Source organism: Cervus canadensis, chromosome 23, assembly GCF_019320065.1.
Source record: "Cervus canadensis isolate Bull #8, Minnesota chromosome 23, ASM1932006v1, whole genome shotgun sequence".
Lineage (NCBI taxonomy): Eukaryota > Metazoa > Chordata > Mammalia > Artiodactyla > Cervidae > Cervus > Cervus canadensis.
The window spans coordinates 37,563,719-37,578,436 of NC_057408.1; the positions used below are offsets into that span (position 1 = coordinate 37,563,719).

General features: G+C 43.9%; 1 protein-coding gene across 23 annotated transcripts in view; it reads right to left on the reverse strand.

The window, feature by feature from the left end:
* Positions 1 to 14,718, reverse strand: part of DTNA (dystrobrevin alpha) — a 414,322-nt gene that overhangs the window by 29,389 nt on the left and 370,215 nt on the right. For all 23 annotated transcript variants that reach the window (XM_043444242.1, XM_043444243.1, XM_043444251.1 and 20 more), the window contains 2 exons: positions 11,793 to 11,890; positions 6,620 to 6,733 (listed from right to left, as the gene is read on the reverse strand). In XM_043444242.1, coding sequence (XP_043300177.1) covers positions 6,620 to 6,733; positions 11,793 to 11,890 — 212 coding nt within the window. The remainder of the gene's footprint in view (positions 1 to 6,619; positions 6,734 to 11,792; positions 11,891 to 14,718) is intronic.

The window sequence follows — 14,718 nt, forward strand, 5'->3', positions numbered from 1 at the left end:
GTTAAAACCTACTTTCTTTAGGACAGTGTTGGGATGATAGCCACAATTTTAATATGAACTGCATATTGCTTAGTCGCTCAGTTGTTTCTGACTCTTTGGACTATACGACCCCATGGAATATAGCCCACCAGGCACCTCTGTATATGGGGTTCTCCGGGCAAGAATACTGGAGTGGGTTGCCATACCCTCTTCCAGAGGATCTTCCCAACCCAGAGATTGAACCCAGGTCTCCCACATGGCAGGTGGATTCTTTACCATCTGAGCCACCAGGGAAGGCTTAACTGTATATTATTAATAGATAATAATAATAAATATCAGTATTAACTTTTCTGTGTTTGATGATGATATAGTTATAGAAGAGAATGTCTTTTTTTCTTAGAAAATATACACTTAAGTATTTAGGGGTAAAGGGTTTTGATGTGTGCAATTGACTCTCAAACAGCTCATCAAAGATGTGTGTGTAGTTTACATATGTAAACATATATAGGGAGATAGAGGAGGGTGCAACAAAATGTTTGCAATCTCTAGGTGAAGCGTAGAAGGGAAATTTACTGTGATATTCTTAAAACTCTTCTGTAGGGGTAAATTGTTTTCAAAATAAAAAGTTAAAAAATATACTGCATTCATGAAACATGGTAACAGGTGATGGTAGTTTAAAGATGTCATTATAGGGACTTTCCTGGTGGTCCAGTGATGAAGAATCTGCCAGCCAATGCAAGGGACACGAGTTTGATCCCTGGTCCAGGAAGATCCCACCTGCCATGGAGAGACTCAGTCTTGGACCACAACTGCTGAGCCTCCGCTCTAGAGCCTGTGCTCCGCACAAGAGAAGCCACAGCAACCAGAGCACTGCGGCCAAGAGTAGTCCTTGCTTGCTGCAAATACAGAAGCTTACGTGCTGCAGCTAAAACAAAATTGTACAGCCCAAACAAAACTGTTACATGGTGAAACAAAAAGTACTTAACTTTATGTTGTTTCCCCCCACCAATAAAAAAAAAAATTAAGCTGGTCTAATGCAATTTAAGTCTGGAAACCGCAGACCTGCATCAGAGATTATAATTCCACAAAAAAGTTTCTTTATATTAATAAGTTTTCTCAAAGAATAATCTCATATACCTTAAAAAGAATGCAACTTTGGGGTATATAATATGCTTATTTTTTTAGACAAGAGATATATATGAAAATTTATAATTGTTTTTCTTCACATTTGTACTGTGAAGTTGCTTTAGAGTTTACTAGTTACTTCTTTGTAGAAGATGGTATTGTCTTTGCAAATACAGTTCTTTAGCTGTCTCTTAATGGTTTTGCAGTGGGAAGGCTCACTAGATCACCTTGCAAACTTTCCCTCAGATTCGCCATCCAATATGGGAAGGAAAGACCTGGGGAACCCCATGGAATGCTGCAATCAGCTTCATTTGTGCCTCTTGATTGCCTGTATTCTAAAAATTAATATTAGGATAAGATCTTTGACTCATGTGAACCTGACTTGCCAAACTAATCCACTGTGTTAACTTGATACGTAACTCTCATCCTCCAATGGCTTCCTGTCACAGGATTGATAGCAATTTCCTCAAGATGGTTCGCATGGCCACACAGCATCACAGTCTACCCCCACCTACACCTATAGCTCCAACTCTTACCATGTACCTGTTCACTCACTGCATTCTAGGTCAACAAAACTTTCACTTCCAAAAAAGGTACCAGATTTGCTCTTGCTATTTGGTGTTTGTACATATAGCATCTATCTACCAGTAAACCCTTTCATCAGCTATTTCCAGCTCCCTCCCCTGTCCATAATCCCCATTCCCCATGTATTCATCTTCAATGCTTCAACTCAAACAATCCTTCCTCATGATAACTTCTGACTGATGTAGCAGGCTTGATAATTATGTCTTTTTTTTTTTTTAAGGAAGATTCCTTATAGAACTTATCACAGTTAATAATCACACTCTTCTTTGTGTATCTATTTGATTTATGTCATTTTCCTACTTGACCACAGATTCTATGAGACCAGGAACAATATCTTTTTCAACTCAGTTCTGGGCACACTGCATTTTAGAAATATTTGTTAAATTGAACTAACTGAATAATCAAATGATAGCAGTGTATATTGTCCAGAGGCTGGGAATCAAGTAAATGCTTATTATAATAGTCTAGATAGGAGATAATTACGACCAAGGAAAGAAGAGGCTTCCCAGGTGACACTAGTGGTAAAGAACCCCCCTGCCAATGCAGGAGACTTAAGAGATGGGGGTTCAATCCCTGGGTCAGGAAGATCCCCTGGAGGAGGGCATGGCAACCCACTCCAGTATTCTTGCCTGGAAAATCCCATGGACAGAGGAGCCTGATGAGCTACAGTCCATGGGGTCACAAAGAGTCGGACACGACTGAGCACGCTCGTACACAAGGAAAGGAGAGAGAATCGACCTGTGAGGCTCACTGTGCAGGATCTTGGGCAAGTTATTTCACTTCTGTGAACCTCAGTTTCTTTATAGAAAGACTATAGTCGTAAGGGGCTTCCCTGGTGGCTCAGACAGTAAGGAATCTGCCTGCAATGTGGGAGACCCAGGTTCGATCCTTGGGTCAGGAAGACCCCTGGAGGAGGAAATGGCAACCCACTCCAGTATTCTTGCTTGGTGAATCCCATGGACAGAGGAGGCTGGGGGGTTATAGTCCGTGGGGTCACAAAGAGTCAGACATGACTGAGGGACTAACCCTTTCCTTTTCTTATAATAGTAATGGCCATCTTCCAGGTTTTTTACAGCAACTGTATGAAAGAGTGTTAGGTAGAGCTTAGTGCATAGGAAGCGTCTATGAAATGCCTGTCCTATATTGCTATTCAGTTGCCATATCTGGGTTGTAAACTTGGCTTTCAGCATTGTCATGGCTAAAGTAAAACGGGGAATGTGATCATTTAGAAAGGTTGTGGTGCCCTTAAGATAAAAATAAACTATGTGTTCATGAAAAGCAAAGCACTGATCTTGCTGCCCTCATTTCCCTCATAAAGAAATTTCTCCTGTTGACTTCTCAATAAGAGGCCCAGAAAAGATGTAATAGATGGAGGAGACCTCTGTCAAAGCTACAGAAAGGAGTTCCTTCGGCAGCTTCACATGTGAACTCAAGGCCAAAGTAACTGGCAAGAGGTCACTGTTTTGGAACTCTTGAAAAGTCTGAAATGACTAAAGGATAAAACACCCAGAGCAGGGTTTCTGGGTATTTGTGAAACTTCCAAATTGTTAAAGTGCTTAGCATAGTATAAGTGGTTCATTAGTATACAGAGAAATATCCTTCAAGGGAGGGTACTTATCCCAAGCAGAAGAAATGTGGAGAATATGGAATACCTGCTAAGTCACTGCAGTTGAGTCCAATTCTTTTGCGACCCCTTGGACTGTAGCCTGCCAAGCTCCTCTGTCCATGGGATTTCCCAGGCAGGAATACTGGGGTGGGTTGCTATTTCCTCTTCAAGGGAATTTCTGGACCCAGGGATTGAACCCAGGTCTCCTGTGTCTTCTGCATTGGCAGGCAGATTCTTTACCACTGAGCCACCTGGGAAGCCCGGCACACAACCTGCATGAATGCATGCTAAGTTGCTTCAGTTGTGTCCAACTCTTTGTGACCCTATGAACTGTAGCTCTCTGGGCTCCCCTGTCCATGGGATTCTCCAAGCAAGAATACTGGAGTGGCTAACCGTGCCCTCCTCCACAGGATCTTCCGGGCCCAGGGACTGAACTTGTGTCTCCTGCATTGACTGGTAGGTTCTTTACCACTAGCACCACCTGGGAAGCCTGGAGAATATGGAGGCAGGCAAGCAAATCAGCTAGGATATAGGTGTCTCAGGTCTCAAGCTGGATGTGTGAGCCACCCTCTGATGGTGATGGCCAAAAGTCTAGAAGCTCCCCACAGAGCCAGATTCCTTAGTATAGCTTTAAACTCATCTAGGGTCATGAGAGGGATTTCCAGGTGGCGCTAGTGGTAAAGAACCCGCCTGCCAATGCAGGATATGTAAGAGACACAAATTTGATCCCTGGGTTGGGATGATCCCATGGAGGAGGGCAGGGCAACCCACTCCAGTATTCTTGCCTGGTGAATCCCCATGGACAGAGGAGCCTGGCAAAGAGTCAGACATGACTGAAGCGACTTAGCATGCACGCATGTAGTAGACTCAACTTTCTTTACTTGTGAGTCTGGAGGGCCGACATAATCCTATTTGGCAAAATATGCTGCTTTCAAGCAGTGATTTACTTTCATAAGTCCTTGAGGAGGAGGAGGATGTAAAACATTCTTTTCATTTTCATCCCTTCTGGGTGATGGTGTAGCAGAACATGCAAGAATTGCTAAAACATCTCTCTGAACGAAGGACCAGAAATCACATATATTGAAAAGGAAGACTTTATATTTCTTCCATTAAATTATTTCGTTCTTCTAAAGTATGATGTGATCTCTGCACATCCAGAAGCCTCTACAAGCTGCAAGCTCTACAGATCTCCTTCCCATAACTCAGGCCTTTGGTGGGTCTGCCCCTCCAGCCAGGTGTGAGCCTGGGGAGACTAGATCCCACCTGAGAGGCCGGGCCTGCTCCCCAGGCCAGGTATGCTGAGTGCTCAGATGTGAATATGTTCATAGAGCTGGGTTAGAGTGGAGTGCCTAGAAAGAGCCATACAATCAACTGGGACTTGGTAAAATACAAATACAGCCATACAGAATGTGCTAAATTTAGTCTCCTTGTAAGGAGGAAGTTAAAGTGTTAGTCACTCGGTTAGGTCTGACTCTGTGTGGCTCCATGGACTATAGCCCACGAGGCTCCTCTGTCCATAAGCTTTCCAGGCAAGAATACTGGAGTGGGTAGCCATTTCCTTCTCCAGGGGTTCTTCCCAACCCAGAGATTGAACCCAGGTGTCCTACATTGTAGGCAGATTCTTTACTGTCTGAGCCACCGGAGTGAGCAAGTGGTGGTCTAATTCTGACAAGGGTTTCTGAGCAGGGGCATCTGTACTTATAAAAAGTATGCCTCGGAGTTAGATATACCTGAAATACACTTGACATCCAAACTGAAAGATGGAAAGAATGTTATCCTTGCTGACTATGAGTGCCTTGTGAAATATGACCTTTCCACTAGGGAGTATCTTTGGGTTTGTGTTTGCGTTGTTTTCCACACAGACAGGCTTGGGGCAGTGCCATATTCAAGGCATGTTGGTAGGTCTGAAGCAGAGCCCCTGGTCTGACTCTCCTTTTGCACGTCCTCAGCCACGTCCTGCTACTCTCTACAGTCTGAGGCTGAGAAGTACCCTGAAATTCAGGGGTGGAACCAAATGACCTTCTTTGGTCCTTTCCAACAATATTTCATGATGACCAACTAGGTAACATCCGGCCTTTAAATTCATTTGCAGAACAAGAAGGTGTGAGGATCTATATAGAAAACTCTTAGGGACCAAGGCTTGGAGAAAATTTATGGGTCACAGATAAATTTTTAAATTTAAAAAGTAATGATTATTTAGTTGTTTACATGTTTGTTTTGTTGATCCCTTTTTATCATAAACATATTGTTGATAGTGCAAATAACTAAAACGAGTTGAGTTCAAATTTGTTTCCAGTGAGACAGATATAGAGAACAAACTAGTGGTTACCAGAAAGGAGAGAGAAGTGGGGGATGGGTGACATAGGGCTCGGCATTAAGAGGTACAAACTATTATGTATAGAATAACCTGCAAGGATATATTGTACAACATGGGGAATATAGCCAATATTTTATAAAATCCATAAATGAAGTATGGGGCTTTCCCTGGTGGCTCAGGCAGTAAAGAATCCATCTGCAATGCGGGAGACCCGGGTTTGATCCCTGGGTTGGGAAGATCCCCTGCAGAAGGAAATGGCTATCCACTCTAGTATTCCTGCCTGGAGAATTCCATGAACAAAGGAGCCTGGAGGGCTACAGTCCATGGGGTCACAGAGCCTGACGTGACTGAGCAACGAAACACACAGAGCACAGCTTCCATAATATCACATAATAACTTATATCAGCTACGCTTTAATAAAAAACGAGTGCACTATAAATTTTTTTTTCCAGTGAAACATTTGGTTTTGGATCTGAAGAACCCTGTGTCCTTTTCTCTGTGTCAAAGAAAAAATTAAAATGTAAATATAAAGGAGATCAGTCCTGGGTGTGCATTGGAAGGACTGATGTTGAAGCTGAAACTCCAATACTTTGGCCACCTGATGCAGAGAGCTGACTCATTGGAAAAGACCCTGATGCTGGGAAAGATTGAGGGCATGAGGAGAAGGGGACGACAGAGGATGAGATGGTTGGATGGCATCACCGATTCGATGGACATGGGTTTGGGGAGACTCTGGGAGTTGGTGATGGACAGGGAGGCCTGACGTGCTGTGGTTCATGGGGTCGCAAAGAGTCGGATACGACTGAGCGACTGAATTGAACTGAACTGAAATAGCCTCTTTCCCCAAACCCCTAAAACTCAGCAATTAGATGTGTGCTATTAAAATAAAAGCAAATAGATATTGGCAGCTAAGGCGGCTGATGACCATTTTCCGGTAGACACTGTCAGATGGTATGGACGATCTCAAACACTGCCCTTCCTGAGACACTTTGGGCTCTTTTTCTTACCTGAGGAGCCGCAGCTCTGCCAGCAGAGTGGGGTTCTGCTGTGCCTTCTCCGGCGTGGGCTGAGAAGCTTGTTCATGCTCTAGCCGCAGCCTCTGGATCTCCTGTAGGATTTCTCTTGGGAGAGAGGAGGAAGGAGAGAAACCCGGGTCAGTTAACTTCCAGGATATCCAGGATCTAACATGAGAACTGATCAGGGCCACCAGAGTAAAGAAAGAAAGGGGTCATCCTATGTGTTGGAGCAAAACCTATCCTCATGAACTGATGGTATTTATGAGGTGTTGGCTGTAGCTAAGTTGTGTTAGGGAACTGTTGACTGAAATTGTCTGCAGTGGTCAGGCATGGTGATAACTGATGATAACTGCTTGCTTGAGTTGTCTCACAACAGAGCTTCAAATAAGGAACGTGTGGTGCTGCTGCTGCCAAAAACTAACTGGGACAATCTAGGAGGGACCAAAGGAGGGTTGAGATGACTAACCTTCCAGAATCCTTTACACCAGAATCCATCTTGGCTGAGAGATGCACTTACCACCAGGAAGGACCCTGAGTGTGAGTTGCTTAGTCATGTCTGACTCTTTGTGACTCCATGGACTGTAACCCCCCTCCCCCCCAGGCTCTTCTGTCCATGGAATTCTCCAGGCAAGAATACTGGAGTGGGTGGCCATGCCCTTCTCCAAGGAAGGACCCTGAGTCAGAACAAATATGGGCCAAGCAAGATGACTGGCCAGAGACAACCTGGAAACTAACCCCGATTACCATAAAACCTGAGACTGAATCAGGAGGCAGAGCAGTCCTCCTGTGTTCCTGCGTGCTGCTCATCCCCTGGAGCATCCTTCCCAATGAAATCTTTTGCTTTGTCAGCACGTGTGTCTCCTTGGACAATTCATTTCCCAGTGTTAGACAAGAGCCCACTCTCAGGCCCTGGAAGGGGTCCCTCTTCCTGCAACAGTTGAGTGCTGTGGATGAGGGATACTGCCTTCATCTCCAGTACATCCTAGGACTCAGGAAGGTCTGAGTGTGTCATTGGAGCCTTCAAGCTGATTGTTCTCCCCAGGACCGCATCTCTCTAGTCAGTAATATAATGCTGCAGTAAAGTGTTCAACTTTGCAAAGCGCACTGCTTAAGAGACGAAAATGAATCTTCCTCTTATTTATGATCTCAGTCTGACACGTTAAACTACCTGCAGATACCAAGTAAGAGATGCTTGGAAGGAAAATAAGGATAAATGGCATTCATTTTATGAAACTAAATAACCCCATTCTCACACCAGGAATGAAATTCTTCTCACTGAATTTATCTGAAAAGCCCCCAGTTAGGCAAAATTCTTTCTCTTTTCTTAACATTTTCAACCTTAACAATGGATCTCAAGGAGGGGAGCCTTAAGAAGGAAAGTGCCTTTAAAAGGATTCATCGTAATTGAGTCAGTGACCTAAGAGTGCTATTGGTGTGACCTCAGTCAGGGGTGAGACATGTCCGTCTATTATTAATGTTGGGGCCTGGGCTGCCCTGCATTGAGGTGAACGTTAGGCCAGCCATAAAGGATAGGTGAGCGATGCAAAGCAAATTATCCCTAAGTGAGTTAGACGCTGTTAGACAAGGTTACAAGTCATGGATTCTTGGGGGAGGGGTCAGCCTCCCATCCAGGAAAATGCAGAAGAGACAGCAAGACAGAACAAAGAATGGAAGGTGAACTTGGTGAGCAAGGGGGCTGGGTGACTTTCCATCTGAAAGGCTGATTTACAATCTCCTGCTCCACAAACACGTCAGCATCAAGAAGCTAATAACGAGTTAGTCACTGTCCCTCTCATGGGTATGTACCATAATTCAGTGGTTTTCAACGTTTTTTTTTTGCTCCCCCTTGGTGTTTCAAGGTGGAAGTTTTTCTTTAAAAGGAATCTTCCATGGAAACCCAACGTATCAGACAGCTAAGAAGAAACTTCTCTGGTTAAAGAAGGGGAGGGTGCCTTGTATTACTGGCTCTTCCACCTTGCTCTTTGTGCATGCAGTTACTTCAGTTGTCTGACTGAAGCAGTTATCAGACTGAAGTCTGACTCTGTGTTATCCTATGGACTGTGGCCTTCCAGGCTCCTCTGTCTATGGGATTCTCCAGGCAAGAAGATTGGAGTGGTGGCCATGCCCTCCTCCAGGGGATCTTCCCAACCAGGGATCAAACTGGCATCTCTTTCAACTCTTGCTTGGCAGGTGGGTTCTTTACCACTAGCGCCACCTGGGATGCCCCTCCTTCCTCTTCATGCACCCCTACAGGGCCCCTGAGGTCCCAGAGAGCTCAGCCTGAAAATCAGTGAACTGAGATTTCCAAGCTCCTCAGGGCTAACCTCCTGACATTCTGTGACTTCCACTAGTTCTTCTTGTTGATTCTGAGGACAGAACCATGACAGAACCATTTTGCCGCAAAGAAGGAAAATAGAGAAGCAGCTCTAGCGAAAAAAATAATGATAAGATAGGCAAGGAGCATGAAGCGCTTTGACTACACCTGGGAACTGCGGCGTCGTCTTGTTTGCGTGTGTGCTCAGTCACTAAGTAGTCATTGTCTTCTTTAGTCTTATTTAATCCTCCTAACAGTTCTACTGTATAGAGGGACTGCTATTATCTGTTTCATGAATGAGGGAATTGAAGCATAGACTAGTTACAAGTCTTGCCCAAGTTCAATATCTAGGTGGTGGTGGTGATTTGAACTCAGGTTGGTGTGCCCCAAAGCTCATATATATCAGATTCCATTAGTCTCCACTATTTGGTCCAACGGGTGTAGCCTAGGCAGGCTGTGACTTAGACAATGTAATTTGAAGAGTCTTGCTACTCCTAATACTAACCCCAACTGGCTCCTCTAAGTATACTCTAAGGAAGCATTATTTTCCAAAGATCACCGCTGAAACATCCATGAACTACCTAGGGTAGTCACGAAGTCAAGTGAGCAATTCTGTCCTCCCTTGAAGCCCAGAGATCTGATTACTGGGTTAACTGTCTCTTTGGAGACCATGGGATCCCTGGGTGATTTCCATGGTACAGGAACTGTGACCTGGATAAGCTTCTGGGACATGGTTCTGGAGTCATCTGTGGGGTTGAGGCCGCTGGCTTAGAGATGAGTTCGGGATGGACTAGATGCTCTTTAGGCACAGGGTGAGGAAAGAACTCAGTGACAGGATGAAGCTCTCTTCCTGCCATCTTTTCTCATTCCCATTCCTCTATTCTCTCTCTGGTCCTTCAGAAAGTGCAATCTCCAAATGCCCCAGAACTAAGGAGAAGAAGTAGTAGCATGGCACATCCAGCACACTCATGGGGCCTCTTGTTGATTCTGGAATCCCACGTGGAGGTACATATCCCTGGGTTATTTCCTTAAAGGAAGTCCCGATTTCCCCCTCGAGTCTCTTCCCAGGTGACTCTAGTGGTAAAGAACCCACCTGCCAATGCAGGAGAGACGCGGGTTTGTCCCTGGGTTGGAAGATCCCCCAGAGGAGGAAATGGCAACCTGCTCCAGTATTCTTGCCTGGAGAATACCATGGACAGAGGAGCCTATAGCCCAGAGGGTTGCAGAGTCATTCAGGACTGAAGCAACTTAGCACACACGAATGCTATCTCCATGCTGAGTGGGAGCAGAGAACTGGAAGGGAGAATAAATGCTTTGGGAAGGTAGGAGAGTAGATCAAAATTGCAACCAAGATAAGCTATTTGTGTGCTTATAAATTTCCACTTTAGTCTTTTTTTTCCAAGAATATGAAAATGTCCTGAATTTTTACCTTCCTTTTAACTTCTTTCTGTAGAACTTCAAAGAATAGCTTGACCATTTATCCCAAGATTTTCAGGTCAGACTCTACCGGCATGTAACAATGATCACAACCTTCTCCTTTACCAGTTTGATCTTAGAAGGCACATCAGTGTTTAAAGATGAGATTAAAGATTAAGACATTTTACTGCTGTTCTGAGAAATACAGAAGGTACAAGTTGTTTTTATGTGAGGCTTACTCAGCACTGAGTTTAAGATCTGACTCAGCAATTTATTACTTTCTCACTCAGTATATATTTACTGAACTTCTACAGTGCTTCAGTGTACCAGGCATGGTTCTGGAACCCAGGGGCCATTTGCCATGGACTCAGTTCTCAAAGAAATTCCGTATCTGTCAGACAAGACAGAGAATAAGAAGGAAACAGACACTTGAATGCATTTTTTTCAGAGATAGGCGTGCACGCGTGTGCATGCACATGTATGTGCGCACACACACACAGGGATGTAATAGAGAGTGGTTCCTGAAGTAGGACGTATTAGACAGGTGGTCTTATAGGAGATGCCGTTTGAGCTGAGACCTGAGCAGTGAGGGAAAGCCATCTCTGCAGAGACCCTGAGGAAGAGCTCTGAAAGCTAGGAGAACAGCCAGTACTTGAAAGGCTGTAAAGAAAGAAAGAAGCAGGAGTGTAATGAGTAAGGTGGGCAGTGGCTGGAAAGGGAGGCAGGAATCAGGTCAGGTTGGACCTGCAGACTGTGGTCAGAGGGGTGGGTTTTATTCACAGTGTAATGGAAAAGTCACCAGAGGTTTTCAACAAGAAATAACATGATATGATTTACGTATTATAAAATGACAGGTTGCATTGAGTGGGGATGGAGGAGATGAAGTGCCTGGTTTTGGAGAACTGTCACAGGGCAGACGGCGAGTCAATCTGTGTTGAATAAAGAGGAAAACCTCCTGATGGATGGGGCATGGAGATGTTTGGCTTGAATGAGTGGGTGATGGTGGTGTCCCCAGATGCCTCTTTAGCCTGCGATCCTCACAGGGCCCTCCCTGGCGAGGCTTCTACTTGTCTCTGGGTGGTTAAGATACTTAGTCTTTAGCACTCAGGGGGGCCCTTCTGCTTTAGACAGCTCCTTAACAAAAATAAGTATCTCAGAAAAAGGGAAATGATACTATCTGGGGACATTACATTAATTGCATTGACATCTCAGAATATATATATATATATTTGGTTTTTTTTCCCTCATGAAGTTTCTGATGATGTAGAATTTAAAGATTAGTTTTTCAGAAGCAGCATCACTGACTCTAGATGACTTCCCTTATATTTACATGCCTACAGGGTGAAAAAAACCTGGACAGTTAAAAGCATGACTATAGGTTATTAATGAATGTGTACTTTGATCATAAAAGCCAGTCTGTCCAAAAAGTCTTACCTGTTCTTGTTTTCTAGTTCTGCGATCAGCTGCCTTTGTTGCTTATTTGCATCAATGGTGAAGGAGATGTCAGGGGCGCTCCTCTGCTGAGTCGGCTGCTGTAAAATATGTAATTTACACTATTTAGTATCAGGCAGGGGAATCTATGTGTGTTTGAAAAGACAGGAGTCGTGAGATATGCACACGAAAAAGACAACCATTTTTATCAAAACAAAAAAAGCAAAACACGTAAAATTAAACGGCCATTCCTCTCCTAAGGACCAGCTTTTGGGGAGGTCTGGAGCACATTTATGGGATGGAAAGCAGAAGAGAATTCTTTTGCAGGCAAATACACAAAATGTGGGGCAGAAAACTGGTTCCAAATTTCTGATTTTGGGGATCAAGTTCATTCTTGCCATGCTGTTCCCATTGTAGCTATTTTTTTTTTTCAGTAAAGGGCTTTCCTGATGGCTCAGATGGTAAAGAATCCACCTGCAATGCTGGAGACCTGATTTCGATCCTTTGGTAAGGAAGATCCCCTGGAGAAGGGAATAGCTATCCACTTCGGTAAATGAGTTAGTGCTGAGGTATCTTTCTCTAGAATTACTGTTCAACCACTGTAATATATAATTTTAAAAAATGCATAGTTTTAAAGTGAAAGTGAAAGTTGCTCAGTCATGTCCTACTCTTAGCGACCCCATGGACTATACAGTCCATGGAATTCTCCAGCCCAAAATACTGGAGTGGGTAGCTGTTCCCTTCTCCAGGGGATCTTCCCAACCCAGGGATCGAACCCAGGTCTCCCGCGTTGCAGGTGGATTCTTTACCAGCTGAGCCACAAGGGAAGCCCAAGAATATTGGAGTGGGTAGCCTATTCCTTCTCCAGCAGATCTTCCTGACCCAGGAATCAAACCAGGGTCTCCTGCATTGCAGGAAGATTCTTTACCAACTGAGTTATCAGGGAAGCCTATAGTTTTAAAGTCAGAGTTATTACGACTTTCGTCTCTTCTTCTTTTGGTCAAAATACTTCCAGCATTTCTTTACTCATATATGTAATTTTACGTTGATGGGTTGCAATCAGCTTTAACAACTGATGTATATGCAGTCACCACTTTCTCCATTCTTACATAATCACATATATTGATATAGAAGAATATGATTATATAAGAATTATATACATGGCTAGATATGATTAGATATCATATATATGATTTTATAACAATAGATATGTGTATATATACCTCAGATACTGTATTTATATGTGCTGTCCTGTGCTGTGTTTAGTCACTCAGTCGTGTCCGACTCTGTGACCCCATGGACTGTAGTCCTTCAGGTTCCTCTGTTCATGGGGATTCTCCAGGCAAGAATACTGGAGAGGGTTGTCATGCCCTCCTCCAGGGGATCTTCCCAACCCAGGGATTGAACCCAGGTCACCTGCATTGCAGGTGGATTCTTTACCATCTGAACCACCAGGGAAGCCCAAGGATACTGGAGTGGGTAGCCAATCCCTTCTCAAGGGGAACTTCCTGACCAAGAATCGAACCAGGGTCTCCTGCATTGCAGGCAAATCCCAGCTGAGCTACCAGGGATGCTGTGCATATATATGTATATGTATTTAGTGAAGCGATTATTTGATATTTTTTTATAGAAAAAGGGTCAGGACTTCCCTTGTGGTCCAGTGGTTAAGAATTTGCCTGCCAATGCAGAGAACACAGATTCGATTCCTATTTGGGAAGATTCCACATGCCAGAGGGCAACTAAGCCCATGCACCGCAACTACTGAAGCCCACATGCCCTACAGCCCAGGCTCCACACACAAAAAAGAAGCCATTGCAATGAGAAGCCTGCGCACTGCAACTAGAGAAAGCCCGCATGGAACAGCGATGAAGACCCAGCACAGTCAAAAATAAATAACAGGGTCAGATTATGTAGATTTCTCTGTGCTTTCTTTGCTCTACATTGTAAAAATTCCCCCCAATTTTTAAAGCAAATTAAAAAAAAATCAAAACTAATCTTTCTACCACAGAACATCAAGCTTTAAAAAAATAGTACCCATTTCTCCAAAGACATGGAGAAACGCTGCCTGAATTTTAATTTCAGAAAACTAACTGTAGGGAAAGGTTTAAACTTGGTGAAGCTCTGGCTTTCATAAAGTTTTTCTATGGCTTTTTAATTTAGCATTTCTTTTAACAAAGATACAATTTGTATTGCTATTGAAGAATTGTAAGGTCCTATATTTTATATTCTAATTGGTCTTCTATAGCTAAGTCTGGCCTTTGGCACCTTTGACATGTGATGAAGGCTTTTTTTTTTTAAATTTTATGACATCATTTTCTCTTTCTTGTACATATTTTGTATATATTTTGGTTATGTGCTCAGTTCCTTGCTGCTGCTGCTGCTAAGTTGCTTCAGTTGTGTCCGACTCTGTGCAACCCCATAGATGGCAGCCCACCAGGCTCCTTTTCCCTGGGATTCTCCAGGCAAGAACACTGGAGTGGGTTGCCATTTCCTTCTCAGCTGCTTGTTGTGGTCAACTCTCTGCGACCCTGTGGACTGCAGTCCATCAAGTTCCTCTGTCCATGGAATTTCCCAGGCAAGAATACTGGAGTGGGGTGCCATTTCCTTCTCAGCTGCTTGTTGTGGTCAACTCTCTGTGATCCTGTGGACTGTAGTCCACCAAGTTCCTCTGTCCATGGAATTTCCCAGGCAAGAATACTGGAGTGGGGTGCCATTTCCTACTCCAGGAGATCTTCCCAACCCAGGGACTGAAACCCATGTTTCCTATGTCTCCTGCATTGGCAGGTGGGTTCTTTACCACTGCACCACTTCCGTACTGATAAAAGCAGAAATTTATCTTAGCCAGTTGTGGATCTGAATCATCGCTTGCTCTTTGTATTTATTGATTAGACATTATCCAGAGAAATCAGGAGTTGGGCTGATTCAGCAC